Source organism: Nannospalax galili, unplaced genomic scaffold (genome assembly GCF_000622305.1).
Source record: "Nannospalax galili isolate Female #2095 unplaced genomic scaffold, S.galili_v1.0 scaffold809, whole genome shotgun sequence".
NCBI lineage: Eukaryota > Metazoa > Chordata > Mammalia > Rodentia > Spalacidae > Nannospalax > Nannospalax galili.
In genome coordinates, this window is record NW_008360015.1 from 308,355 (window position 1) to 322,405 (window position 14,051).

General features: G+C 45.8%; 1 protein-coding gene across 2 annotated transcripts in view; it reads left to right on the forward strand.

Moving 5' to 3' along the window:
• Daglb (diacylglycerol lipase beta) overlaps positions 1 to 14,051 on the forward strand; it is a 41,031-nt gene that overhangs the window by 20,271 nt on the left and 6,709 nt on the right. The window contains exons 6-11 of one of the 2 annotated variants that reach the window (XM_008824002.2): positions 423 to 550; positions 3,927 to 4,053; positions 5,293 to 5,376; positions 7,636 to 7,713; positions 11,295 to 11,375; positions 11,456 to 11,583. In XM_008824002.2, coding sequence (XP_008822224.1) covers positions 423 to 550; positions 3,927 to 4,053; positions 5,293 to 5,376; positions 7,636 to 7,713; positions 11,295 to 11,375; positions 11,456 to 11,583 — 626 coding nt within the window. The remainder of the gene's footprint in view (positions 1 to 422; positions 551 to 3,926; positions 4,054 to 5,292; positions 5,377 to 7,635; positions 7,714 to 11,294; positions 11,376 to 11,455; positions 11,584 to 14,051) is intronic. The other variant, XM_008824003.2, reaches the window with a different exon arrangement.

The window sequence follows — 14,051 nt, forward strand, 5'->3', positions numbered from 1 at the left end:
AATCAATAAGAAAAAGGACAGGAAGACTCAGGAGTTGGAGTTCAGGTTGAAGATCTTAGAGTGGTACTCGGAGATGACTCAGTGGGTAAAAATATTTACCCCACAAGTGTGAGGCCCTGAATTCAGATCCCCAGAGCCCACATAAAGCCAGAGGTGTTAGCATGTTTGTAATCCCAGTGTCCCTATGGGAAGATGAGAGATGGAGACAGGAAGAGTCCCTAGAGGCCGGAGGACCAGCTATATTCAGTGAACAGCAGATCTGTCTCCAACAAGGTGGAAGTCAGGGTGTCCTCCAACCTCCACGTGCATGCTGTGGTACATGTACACCCACACTCACCTGCACACACGTAATTTGTGTTCATCCTTTCCATACTGAGCTCACACAGAAAGCTTTTTTTACTATCTCTTTCTCTTTCTCCCAGGAAACTGACTTGGATGTGGAACTGGAAAACTGTCATCACTACATGCCATTTGCAGCAGCTGCCTATGGGTGGCCCCTCTACATCTACAGAAACCCGTTCACAGGGCTGTGCAGGATAGGGGGTGACTGGTAGGTCCACAGGGAGCCTTCTGTGTCTATACTTCTCTCCAAAACAAAACAAAAAGAAACTTTTATTTTGAAACATTTCGAAAGCATGCAAGAATAGAATTCCTATGTTCTTTATTTAGTCACTAGCAGTGACTCATTGAGTCACAAGTCCTGTGTCCTCTAGAGTCTATGCTTTATCACTAACTTTTTTACCAAAGATTTTTTTTTTTAAGACTTTATTTTTGGTCAAGTTTTTTTTTTTTTTTTTAAAGACAAGGTCTCCCTGTGCCCTCAGCTGGCTTGGAACGCACTATGTAGATCAGACTGGCTATATAGTTCACAGAAATCTGCCTACCTCTGCCTTCTGTGTGCTGGGATTAAAGACATGCACCACCATGCCTGGCAATTTACTTTTTTAAATTTTATTTTTTTGGGTCTTTTTGAAATAAGGTCTCCCTGTAGCCTCAGCTGGCCTGGAACTCACTATGTAGACCAGGCTGGCCTCGAACTCACAGAGATCCACCTGCCTCTGCCTCCCAAGTTCTGGGACTAAAGGCAAGTGCACCACACCTGGCTCGTTTACGTTATTTTTTAATTATGTGTATGTTTGTGTATCTGTGTGTGAGAGTGTACATGTAAGTCCTCTGCAAAAAGCGGTATGTGCTCTTAAGCACTGAGCCATTTCTCTGACCCTCTAAAGCTACTTTTAATTACACTTTTAAGTTTATCTTTAATCTTGGGTGGGTATGCATGTGCAGCATTACTGTTCTTTATTTTTATTTATTTAAAAAAAATTTTTTTTGAGACAGGGTCTCCCTGTAGTCACAGTTGGCTTAGAACTCTCTACATAGACCAGGCTGGCCTCAAATTCACAGAGATCTGCCTGCCTCTGTCTCCCGAATGCTGGGCTTAGAGGTGTGTACCACTTTGCACAGCCGTTACTGTTCATTTTGTAGTTAGTATTTGGTGTTCACATGCCGCAGGCTGTTCCCTGTGCCGTTTTAATTCCTCTGTCACATTCTGAGTACTTCTTGCATTGTTTCTTTGGTTTTTGTTTGGATCGGTGTTTTGGTGGTTTTGAGACAGGGTCTCATATAGCCAAGAATGATCCCCCTGCCTCCACATCCTAAGTGCAGGGATGACAGGCCTGTGAGACTACATCTGATCTCTTCCTGCATTTTTTATGGAAGATTATTATTATTACTGTTTGTGTGTGTGTGTGCACACTCTTGCCACGACACACATGTGGTCAGAGAACAGCTTTCATGAGTCAGTTCTCTCCTGTCACCTTGGGTTCTAGGGATTGAACTCATATCAGGCTTGTATGACAAGTACTTTTATTTGTTGAGTCCTCCTGCAAGCTCTGATGGAAGGTTCCTAATGGGAAGTGTCATAGTCTCATCCTGTGTTTGCCCTGGAGTGATTTCTGTGGAGCTCTTAGCCTTTCAAGATAAGAGAGTGGTAATTAGAAGGCAAGATCAAAGTGCCAGGCTTGTGGATCCCTCTTGGGTGCTGCTGCCTCCTGGAATTTCCAGTGGACAGAAGTAGACATCTCATTATTTATTTAAAAATTATGAGTTTAGGGGCTCAGTGGTAGAGCATTTGCCTAGTATACGTGAGGACCTTAGTTGATCACCAGCACAATACACCATAAACACACCAAAAAAACCATTATATCTATATATCTATAGCTATATCTGTCTATGTATCTTTAAGTTCCAGTCCCAAGCTACAGAAATTTTTTTAGATTCCTTTTTATCTTTTAAAATTATGTGTATGTGTGTATATCTGTGTGGGGGTAAGTACACATGAGTGCAGGTGCCTCTGAAGGTCAGAAGGCAGCAGATCCCCTGGAGCTGGAGTTCCAGGCAGTTTGAGCCACCTGACATGAGTGCTGATTCCACTGCAAGAGAAGAATGCACTCTTTTTGAGACAGGGTCTCCCTATAGCCCCAGCTGACCTGGAACTCACTATGTAGACCAGGCTAGCCTCAAACTCTCAAGAGTCGAGATCCATCTGCCTCTTTAATTGCATTTTTATTTTGTGTGTGTGTATGTGTGTGTGCACGTGTGCATGTGCACACATGCATAGAGGTCAAAGGACAACTTGTGAGAGTTAGTTCCCTCCTTCTACCACATACGTCTTTGGAAATCAAACTCAATTTTTCAGGCTTGGTGGCAGGTACCTTTACCCACTGAGCCATCTCTACAGCCCCACTCACATTTTCCATACCTTTTGCCTTTTTCTGTGTCATTTTTCTTTTTCTTTCCTTCTTTCTTTTTTTCTTTTCTGAGACAGGGTACTACTACATCACCCAGCTGGCCTAGAACCGACCAGGCTGGCCTTGAACTCACAGAGATCTGCCTGCTTCTATCTCCCAAGTGCTGGTATTAAAGGCATGTGCCACCATGCCCAGCATTTTTTAATTAAAATTTTATTTATTTTTATTTATTTATTTATTTATATTTTATGTGCGTGAGTGTTTTGCCTGCATGTATGCAAGTGCACCATGTGTGTGCAATGCCCTCAAAGGTCAGAAGAAGGCATCAGATTCCCCTGGACCTGGAGTCACAGACAGTTGTTAGCTGCCATGTGGGTGCTGGGAACCAAACCCAGGTTCTCTGCAAAAGCAGCCAGTTCTCTTAACCACTGAGCCATCTCTCCATCCCCCCAAATGATTATCTTTTAAAAGCTATTCCAGTTGAGTATGCTGGTACATGCCTGTAATCTCAGCACTTGGGAGGCTGAAGCAGGAGTGTTGCAGGTTTGAGGCCAGTCTGGGCTATACACCAAGACATACTTTTTCAAACATCCAGGGCAGGGGCGCTGAGGAGATGGTTCCATGAGTAAGAACACTTGCTGCCTAAGCATGAGGACCTGAAGTTGAATCCCTAGCACCCAAGTAAAAAAGCCTGTCATGGCCATGTGCATGCCTTTAACCCCAGCACTGAGAGAGTGGGAGGAGACAGGAGGATCACTGATGTTGCTGGCTGCCAGCCTAGCTCTAGTTCAGAGAGACACTGTCTCAAAGGAATAAAGCTGGGAGTGAGAGCAGGGCACCCAATGTCCTCCTCTGACCTCCATGCACACAGGTGTGTAAACCTGTGTGTGTACATGCATACACACACACACACACACACACACACACACACACACAATGAATATAGGAATAAAAATCAAGGGCTGGGGATATATCTCAATGGAAAAGTGCTTGCTTAGCATGTGCAAGACACTGGTTTCCATCCCCGGCTACTCAAGACAAGTTATTCTTTGTTAGAATATCCTGGAAGTGGCCAGCCCTAGCCCTCCCATCTGCTGGATCAACATGTCATTGAGGGTCACTGTTTGCTGGTAAGGGGCTCTGGCTACTTCAGTCACCTCTTTGCCATCCTTTAAGTTGCAGAAACAGAACGACAGACTATGACTCAATAGAAGGCGATCAGCACAACTGCCACTTTGCCTCCATCCTGAAGACCACAGGGCTACAGTACAGGGACTTCATTCATATAAGCTTTCATGACAAGGTATGTTCTCAGACAGGTGCTTCCCAGGCTTGGCTTGAAGTCCTTTGAGATTCTAATGGGAGGGTGTGTGTGTGTGTGTGTGTGTGTGTGTGTGTGTGTGTGTGTGTGTATGTATGTGTATGTATGTGTGTTGCTAGGGATTTAATCTAGGGCTTTGCACATGCTAGACAAGCACTCTACCAGAGTTACACCCCTCAACCCTTTTTAAAAAAGATTTTTATTTTTGTTTATGTATGTGTGTATATGCTCATGTGTGGGGGTGGGGTGGGGTATGGAAGCCAGAAGGGGGAGTCAGATCTCCTGGAGCTGAAGTTACAAGTGGTTGTGACTTGTCCCACATGGGTGCTGGTAACCAAACTAGGGACCTCTGCAGAAATGACCTAAGCTCTTCACCACTGAGCCATTTCTGTAGCCTTGAACTCACAGAGACCCACCTGCTTTCCCTCCCAAGTACTGGGATTAAAGGCATGCACCACCATTTGGCAGTCTCAGCAGCTTAAGTAGCTGAGATTACAAGCCTGCATCTTGAGGCCAACCTGAATTATTCTTCAGACAAGTCACACATATCCACCCTTACTGGCTGCCAGCTTCAGTGGTCTGTGCCCAGCATTGCTCAGTAACTCAGTAGCTCTCCAGCGTCTTTACACCAAAACTGAAGAGCTGCTGGTAGAGTACAACAGTTTGCAGATTACTGTCTATAGACTCTCCTTGGGGAGGGAGGATGACACTCACATTTAAAGCTCTTGAGGTTGGGCTGGTAAGATGGCTCAGTGGGTAAAGGCACTTGCTTCCAAGCCTGCTGGCCTGAGTTCAATCCTCAGGACCAACATGGTGGAAGGAGAGAATTGACTCCTCCAAGTTTTTCTCTGACCTCCTCACACTCTCGGTGGCACCCACGCCACCCTCTAATAGGTAGGTAGGTAGGTAGGTAGATAGATAGATAGATAGATAGATAGATAGATAGATAGATAGATAGATAGATGTAATTAGGAAAAAATAACAAATTTCTGAAATTGCCAAGTGTGGTAGTGTGTGCCTATTAATCTCAGCACTAGGGTTGCTGAGGCAGGAGGATGGAGAGAGGCTGCTTGGTGAGCTCCCTCCTTGCCTGGTCACAGGAACCCAGGTTTCTTTGTAGTGCCCCACTGTTGTGTGCTTATGGATACTGGGATGGTCTGACTGAATTGTCAACTATGTGTTTCCATGAGTCAGGCCTTGTGCTGATCTCTTGCCTTTCAGGTATATGAGCTGCCCTTCTTAGTGGCCCTGGATCACAGAAAAGAGGCTATCGTGGTTGCCGTGAGAGGGACTATGTCTCTGCAGGTAATCCTGACACTCCTGGCAGACTGAGACCTGGGAACCAGGTGGAAACAGAAAGTGCAGGTTATGGAGCCACATCTGGAGCAGAAAGTGACATAGAAAGCTATTGTGAGGCAACAGAGGAAAGCACCCAGGCCAGATCTAGGAAGCCAGCATGGATTGTGAAATTTGCCTTAGCAAAACTGGGGGGTGGGAAGGGAAGTGGCAGGGCTACAGTTCCCTCTTAACTGCCAGCTGTTGGCCTCAGAGGTCTTATGAGGGAGGGATATCTGCTTGGCTCACCTCCTGCTGACTCTTTGGATGTGCCCAGCTGAGCTGCCCAACCCCAGGTAGCCTCCCCCTACAGTTTCCTGCACCCAGAGCCAGGTGGAACAGTAAGTTCTATCTGTGTCAGGAAACACTGAGCCAGGAATGGTGGTGCACACCTGTAATCCCACTACTTGGGAGGCTGAGGCAGGAGGATTGCAAGTTTGAAGCCAGCCTGGGCCATATAATAAGATGCTGTCTAAAAAGGGGGTGGGGGTGAAGAGATGGCTCAGTGATTAAGAGCACTGGCTGGCTGCTCTTGCAGAGGACCCAAGTTGCATTCCCAGCACCCACATGGCAACTCATAACCACCTGTAACTCCAGTTCTAGGGGATCCGTTGCCTCTTTCTCGCCTCCATGGGCATTGCACACACACAACACACATGCACACAGACAAAACACTCATGCACATAAAAATAAGTGGTTGAAGAGATGGCTCAGTGAGTAAAGTGCTTTTTGTACAAGGGTAAGCATCTGAGTTCTATCCCTAGAACTCACATAAAAGCCAGGCATAGTAGCACATGTTTGTGATCCCAGTTCTCCTGCAGCAAGATGGGAGATGGAGATAGGAAAATCCCTGGAATCTCATGGGCCAGCCAGCCTGGCATATACATCATGAAAAAGAGACCCTGTCTCAATCAAGGTGGAAGGTGTGGACCAACATCTGATGATGTCCTCTGACCCCCACAGTTGGGCCATGCACACAGGCACCTGCACTCACATATACTCACATGCACATATCAAACGCACAAGGATAATTCAGTCACATAACTAAGTTCCTTTTTTGGGTTCACGCCAAGCCCTCCCTCTGTTCAGTTCCACCATGGCTGGGTTTTCTCTGGATGCAGTGATCCCACTGTCTACCTCATCCCCTCCTGTGTCAACATCCCTGACCACTCCTGGTTCAGCTCTTCCCTCTTTCTGGTGTCAACCACCCTCCACTCTCGCTTCCTAGTTTTGCTTTGCTGACCCACAGGATGTGATGAGGCTCAAGCCAGGATCCTCCACTCTCTGCTGCTTCCACTTCTTACTGGTTATGGGGACAACACCCATTCCAGGACCCCATACCTGCATTCTCAAGGGCCTGGTATCCCCACTCATCCCATGCCTGCTCTTCAATGACCCTCATTCCATCAGCATCCCCAGATGCCCTTGAGGAGACAGGGCCACTGCTGAGCATGGCAGCATATGGCTATAATCTGAAATACTCAGGAGGCTGAAGCAGAAAACTCTTAAGCTTGAGCAACAGACTCTGTATCAAAATAAAATATAAAAGAAGATGGCTAGGGATATAGTGCAGTAGACAAGTACCTACCTAAAATCCCCCATGAGGGGCTGGGGGTGTGGCTCAGTGGTAGAGCACCTGCCTAGAAGCCCCCAGTGAGGAGTTGGAGGTGTGGCCCAGTGGTAGAGCACTTGTCTATCATATGCAAGGCCCTGAGTTCAAGCCCTAGTACCATTCATCCCTCATTCCCATCAGTCACCTTAGACATCACAGTCCCAGGCTCTCTGGTGATCTTTGCTCCATGTTATAGCCCTTGTTCTGTCCAGTCCTTTCCTGCACCCAGGCAAAGGTTTCCTGTTGTCTCAGTTCCCATCTAGACTCTCATCCTAGTCCATCCTATATTTTTTTGTTTTTAGATAGGCCCTTACTATGTAGCCCAGGTTGACCTTGAGCTCTCAGCCTTCCTCCTGCCTCCCAAGTGCTGGAATTACAAGCATGTACCACAACAGCCCACTTGGTCCTTGTCCCTGCCAGGTCCTCATTCTGCTTCTAGCATCACCTGTGTTTTTCTGCTGAGGCCAGGTCTCACAGATCCTCAGCAGTCTGACTAGGAGACTGCACTACCTGCCATCCCTCAGAGTGTCCTGGGAGCAAGAGGCCCTCAACCCCAGTCCATGACTTTCGCTCACCCTGCACCTTAGGCTGACACTGCTCTATCTTTACTTTTGCAGGATGTCCTGACCGATCTGTCTGCAGAGAGTGAGAGCCTCGAGCTGGACATTGAGCTACAGGACTGTGTAGCCCACAAGGTACAGTTTCCTACTGATGCAAATGAGTGACAAGCAGCGGCCATGCACCAGGGTCACATTCTGTTGATTCTCACCCTAGTCCTGAGAGGTGGAATGCATGGGTGTTTGTTTTGAGAACTTGACTGAAGCCATGGAGAGTGGAGTATCAGACTGATCACTGGAGGCAGGCTGTAGTGTTTTTTATGCTTTATTTTAAAAAATATTTTATTATTCTTATGTGTATGAGCGTTTTACCTGCATGTATGTAAATGTATCACATGTGTGCAGTGCCCCTTGAGGCCAGAAGAGGGCATCAGAGAGGCCCTGGAACTGGAGTTCAGAAGGTTAGCTGCCATGTGGGTACTGGGAATTGAACCTTGGTCCTCAAGAAAAACAGCCAGTGCTCTTAACTGCTGAGTCATCTCTCTAGCTCCTAATATTTTACTTTTAATCATTTGTATATGTATGTTTGTATATGTGCTGGGCATGGTGGCACATGCTTTTAGTCCCAGCACTCTGGAGGCAGAGGCAAGCAGATCTCTGTGAGTTCCAGGCCAGCCTGGTCTACATAGTAAGTTCCAGGCCAGCTGGGGCTACAGGGAGACCCTGTCTCAGAAAGATTAAAAAAAAAAAACAAAAAGAAAACTTTATTATTTTAAGTTTATGTGTATGAGTGTATTGCCTGCATATATATAAGTGCATCCATGTTATAAAGTGCCTGTGAAGGTCAGAAGGAGGCACTGGATCCCCTAGAACTGGAGTTATAAGTTGCCTCAACAAGAGCAGTCAGTGCTCTTAACCACTGAGCTATCTCTCCAGCCCTTTATCTTTTTGCTTTTTTTTTGAGACAGAATCTCTTGTAGCCCAGGCTGATAGGCTGGCCTCCAACTCACTTTAATTTAAAAAAAAAATATTTTATTGTTGGGCGTGGTGGTTGTACGCCTGTAGTCCCAGCACTTGGGAGGCAGAGGCAGGCAGATCTCTGTAAGTTCAAGGCCAGCCTGGTCTACACAGTGAGTTCCAGGACAGCTGGGGCTACAGGGAGACCCTGCTTCAAAAAAAATTTTTTTATTACTTTTATTTTATGTGTATATTGTCTGCACGTTGTATGTGTGTATGGCCTACATGTGTATGTAAGTGCATCCAAGTCATGCAGTGCCTGAGGTCAGAAGAGGGCATCAGATCCCCTGGAATTGGAGTTACAGATGTTTGTTAGCTGTCATGTGGGTGCTGGGATTCAAACTGCAAGAGCAATCAGTACTTTTAACTGCTGAGCCATCTCTCCAGTCCCTCCAACTCATTTTATAGCTAAGGATAATCTTGAATTTTCTGATCCTCCTTCCCCTACCTCCAAAGTGCTGGTGTTAAAGGTGTGCTCCACCACAGCCAGCTCCAGCGTCCCTCTTAAAGTACATTGTCTTAGGAAAAAAAAGCTTTTAGTTCAGAGTTAGCCTCGTGAGCAGACAGCCTGGACACTGTTCACATCCCTCAAGTTTGCTATGGATGTGGCCGGAGCCAAGTTCTGGTTTCAGTCTTCCTGTGCTGTGGGCATGGGGCAGAGTTCCCTACCAGAGGAGGAAAAACCCCCTCAGAACATGGTGTGAGGTGTAACTTTTTTTTAAGTTTTGTTATTTATGTGTATGTGTGTGTGCCTGTGTCGGTTTTATGTGTACCACATGCATACAGGTGCCCTCAGAGGCTGGAGGGTGTCGGATCCCCTGGAATTGGAAATCTAGTTAGTCTGTTGCCTGCTGTGAGTGCTAGGACCCAAATCCAGGTCCTCTGGAAGAGCAGTAAGTGCTCTTCAGTACTGAGCCATCTCTCCATCCCTGTGAAATGGTTTTTAAATGTTGGCAAAATACGCATAGTAATACCAGCACTGCGGAAGCTAAGGTAGGAGGACCAAAGAGTTTGAGATCAGTTTGGCTACATTGCAAGGTGCAGGCCATTGTGAGATATATAGTGATTCCCTCTCAAAAACAAAAACAAAAAAAGATGATGGATAGATGGGGGGATGAAGCTAGGTGAATCCCTGAAAGATGATTGGTCAGCTAGCCTGGCCTATGCAGAGACAAACAACAAGAAACTTTGTTGCAAATAAGGTAGAAGGTGAGTGCCAACACCCAAAGTTGACCTCTGACCTCCATATGTGCTATGGCAAGTGTGTTCCCTACTCACATACATGACACACTCAAAAATAAATAAAAAAAGGAGGGCGCTTTCCTCATTTCATAATCATGCCCATTAATAGTGTGTGTGTTTTGGGGTTTTTTTCTGTCTTTTTGAGACAGGGTCTCCCTGTAGCCCCAGCTGGCCTAGAACTTGCTATGTAGACCAGGCTGGCCTTGAACTCACAGAGATCCACCCGCCTCTGCCTCCAGAGTGCTAAGACTAAAGGCGTGCACCACCATACCAGGCTAATTGTATGGTATTTTAAGCAATGGTGTTATCAACTGTTTATGACCATCAAAAATTACAACAGTGGGGCTGGGAATATCGCTCAGTTAATAGAGTGCTTAACATGCATGAAGCTGTGAAACTGAAGGCTCTATCCTCAACATGAGATAAATGGGTGTGGTAGTGCACACCTGTAATCCTAGCACTAGGGAGATGGAGGCAGGAGGATCAGGAGTTCAAGATCATCCTCAGCTACATAGTGAGTTTGAGGCTAGCTTGGGCTACATGAACCCGTATCTTTAAAAAAAAAAAAAAGTGAACTTTAGAGATGGCTCAGTGGTTAAGAGCACTTGTTGCTTTTCTAGAGGACCAAGGTTTAGTTCCAGCACCCACATGGCAGCTAACAATTGCCTGCAGGCACATGGTGCACACACATATACTCAGGCACAGTCACATGCACATACATAAATCCTTTTCCATTCTATCTTTTATAACTCCTGTTTCAATCGTGCCATACTTTCCTTTGTGTGTGTGTGTGTGTGTGTGTGTGTGTGTGTGTGTGTGTGTATATGTGTGTGTGTGTGTGTGTGTGTGTGTGTGTGTATATGTGTGTGTGTGTGTGTGTGTGTGTGTGTGTGTATGTGTTTGTTTTTTGAGACAGGGTCTCCCTGTAGCCTCAGCTGGCCTGGAACTCACTATGTAGACCAGGCTGCTCTTGCAGAAGACCCAGGTTTGAGTCCCAGTACCCACATGGCAGCTAACAACTGTCTGTAACTCTAGTTCCAGGGGATCTGACACCCCCTCTGTCTGTTCTTCATGAGCATTGCACAACATGGGTACACTAACATACATGCAGGCATAACACTCATACACAGAAAATAAAACAAAAAACCTGGGGATGTAATTCATTGGCAGATTGCTTGCCTAGTGTAATTAAAGGCTCTGGGTTGAATCTTCAGTCCTTAATTCATTCAGTCATTTATAAACAGCTCTATGGACTGGGCTGAAGTTAACTGTGATATCCACAACCTGGAGTGTGGCCTCAGAAACTACAGATGTTTGCTGCCATGATGGGTGCTCCACTCAGATCAGTAACAGAGTACCTAGCCTGTGGATCCATATAGGCCAAGGACACATCAGTGCCCAGTAAGGCTGGAGAACGTGCCTTCTGAGCCACACTGACTTCACACCCCATCTTTCTTCAGGGAATTGCTCAGGCTGCCAGATACATTTATCGCAGACTGACCAACGATGGGATACTGAGCCAAGCCTTCAGTGTCGCTCCGGTGAGATTATCTTCTGCTTTCTGTGCCTGTCCTGCTCCATCTCTTCTGAGCTTTAACTCCCTCTGCTGTTTGTACCCTAGGAGTACCGGCTAGTCCTGGTGGGGCACAGCCTGGGGGCCGGAGTTTCAGCCCTGTTAGCCATCATGCTCCGAAGGGCCTACCCCCAAGTCCATGCCTATGCCTTCTCTCCACCCAGGGGACTGTTAAGGTAAGGCTTCACCCTCCTGCAGGGTCAAGTCATGCAGCCACTCCCCTTTTATTTACATAATCTGTCATTTTGAAACACAACAGGCCTGGAATGTGGCTGATGGTTCCCCTAGCATGCCAGAAGCCTTGGGTTCTATCTGCAGGACCACATAAATCTGGAATGATGGAACCTGCCTGTAATCTCATCACTAGAGAAGTAGAGGCAGGAGGATTATAAATTCAAGGTCCTCTTGGGCTACACAGAAAGCTAGTCCAGTCTAATCTACGTGAGACATTGTACCCCCAAAAAAGTAAATACGAAAGTCGAAGGACTGACTGTATGTAAGTTGAATGTGGGAATACATGTCTGTAATCCAAACATACAGGAAGACTATATGTAAATTGAATGTGGGAATACATGTCTGTGATCCAAACATTCAGGAGGTTGAGGCAGCCTGGATGACATAACAAGACCCTGTCTAAATAAAACAAAACAAGGTTGGTGAGACAATTCAGTGGCTAAGATTTCATAGTGCTCTTGCAGGGGACCCAAGTTTGGCACCTACCACCCACATCTGGTGGCTCACAACCTGTAATTCCAGCTTCAGGGAGGATTCAATGCCTCTGTTCAGGTATCAGCACTCACAGGCACATACCCACACAATACACATAATGTAAAAATAAAAAATAAATCTAAAAAAACCTACTTTATGTAGCCCTTCTTAAGTTATCTGACTATAGCTTAATTTTCTTTCTTCTTTTCAGCTAGATTTTGTTTTTTGTTGTTTGTATTTTTATTTTTTGGTCTTTTTTGAGACAGGGTCTCCCTTTAGCCCCAGCTGGCCTGGAACTCACAATCTAGACCATGCTGGCCTTGAACTCATAGAGATCCACCCATTTCTGCCTCCCAGTGCTGAATGCTGAAATTAAAGGTGTGAGTTTGATTTTTTTTTTTTTTTTTTTTTTTAAATAGCTCTGGGGGACAGACCTTGAACTTGCTAGGTAGTTCAGGGAGACCTACAATTTGAGATTCTCCTGCCTCAGTCTCTATAGTAGCTGGGACTACAGACCTGGCTGAATAATTCTTAAGATTAAAAAAAAAATTATTTATGTCTGGGTATGGTGGTGGCAAGCCTTTAATACCAGCACTTGGAGGCAGAGTCAGGCAGATCTCTGTGAGTTCAAAGCCAGCCTGGTCTACATATTGAGTTCAGGCCAGCTGGGGCTACAGGAGACCCTGTCTCAAAAAGACAAAAAAACAAACAAACAAACAAACAAAAAACAAACAAAAACCCAGAATTGATTAGGAGGTAGAGAATTCTCATATACCCTGTGCCCTCCACACAGCCTCCCCTGCTGCCAACCACCATGAACCCCCAGCTGTGCATTTGTTATCCTCTGTGGGCCTCCACTAACACCTCCCTGTTACCATGGCATCTATCAGGTTGATGTTTGACCAAACCACATTTTTAGAATTTGAAAACTCTTCCTTTGCTTGAATACATTGACTGGACTGTTCTATGTAACCTTTTTCTTGATTATAAATGAAATTTGTGACAAAATAATGAAGCAAATTAAGGCTTAAAAGATAAGCAGAAGCCTGGCATGGTGGCGCACACCTTTAATCCCAGCACTCAGGAGGCAGAGGCAGGTGGATCTCTGTGAGTTCAAGGCCAGCCTGGTCTCCATAGAGAATCCAGGCCAGCTTCAGCTACAGGGAGACCCTGCCTCAAAAAGACAAAAAAAAAAAAAGGTAAGTAGGAGCTAGAAGGATGGTTCAGTGATCAAAAGCACTGGTTTTTCTTGTATAGGACCCAGGTTCAGTTCTCAGCATCCACATGGGGGCTAAAGTGGGGCCTCACTAATGCCACACAAGCCCCTAAATAAAGTTTTGGTTTTAAAAAATGAAACCACCTTACTTAGTCATACACTCCTATAGTCCCAGTGCTCAGGAGCTTGGGGCAGGATTTTTTTTTTTTTTTTTTTTTGAGACAGGGTCTCACTATGTAGTTCTGGTTGACCTGGAATCCACTATGCAGATCAGGCTGACCTGGAATTCACAGATTCACCTCCCTCTGCCTCTGGCTCCCAAGTGCTGGGACTAAAGGCCTGTGCCACCGCATCTGAAACAGGATTCTTATAAGGCCTGCCTGGGGTACATAGTGAATAACAGGCCAGCTTGAGCTATGTAGCAAAGCATTGTCTCCAAAAATCCCAAACAGAAGTAGAGAGGGTAGCTGGTATATCTGTCTGGCTGGGTAGAGGCTGAGGCAGAATGATCACTTGAGGCCACAGTTGAAAATAAGTCTGGGCATTATAGGGAGACCCTATCTCAAAAGGGGGAAGGAAAAGCCTAGTGTGATATGTGACTTCTACCTAATGAGCTTTAACCATTTAACATATGGTCATTTAAATGTCTCCACTTCATATAAAATGTATATACATCTACACACACACACACACACACACACACACACACACACACACACA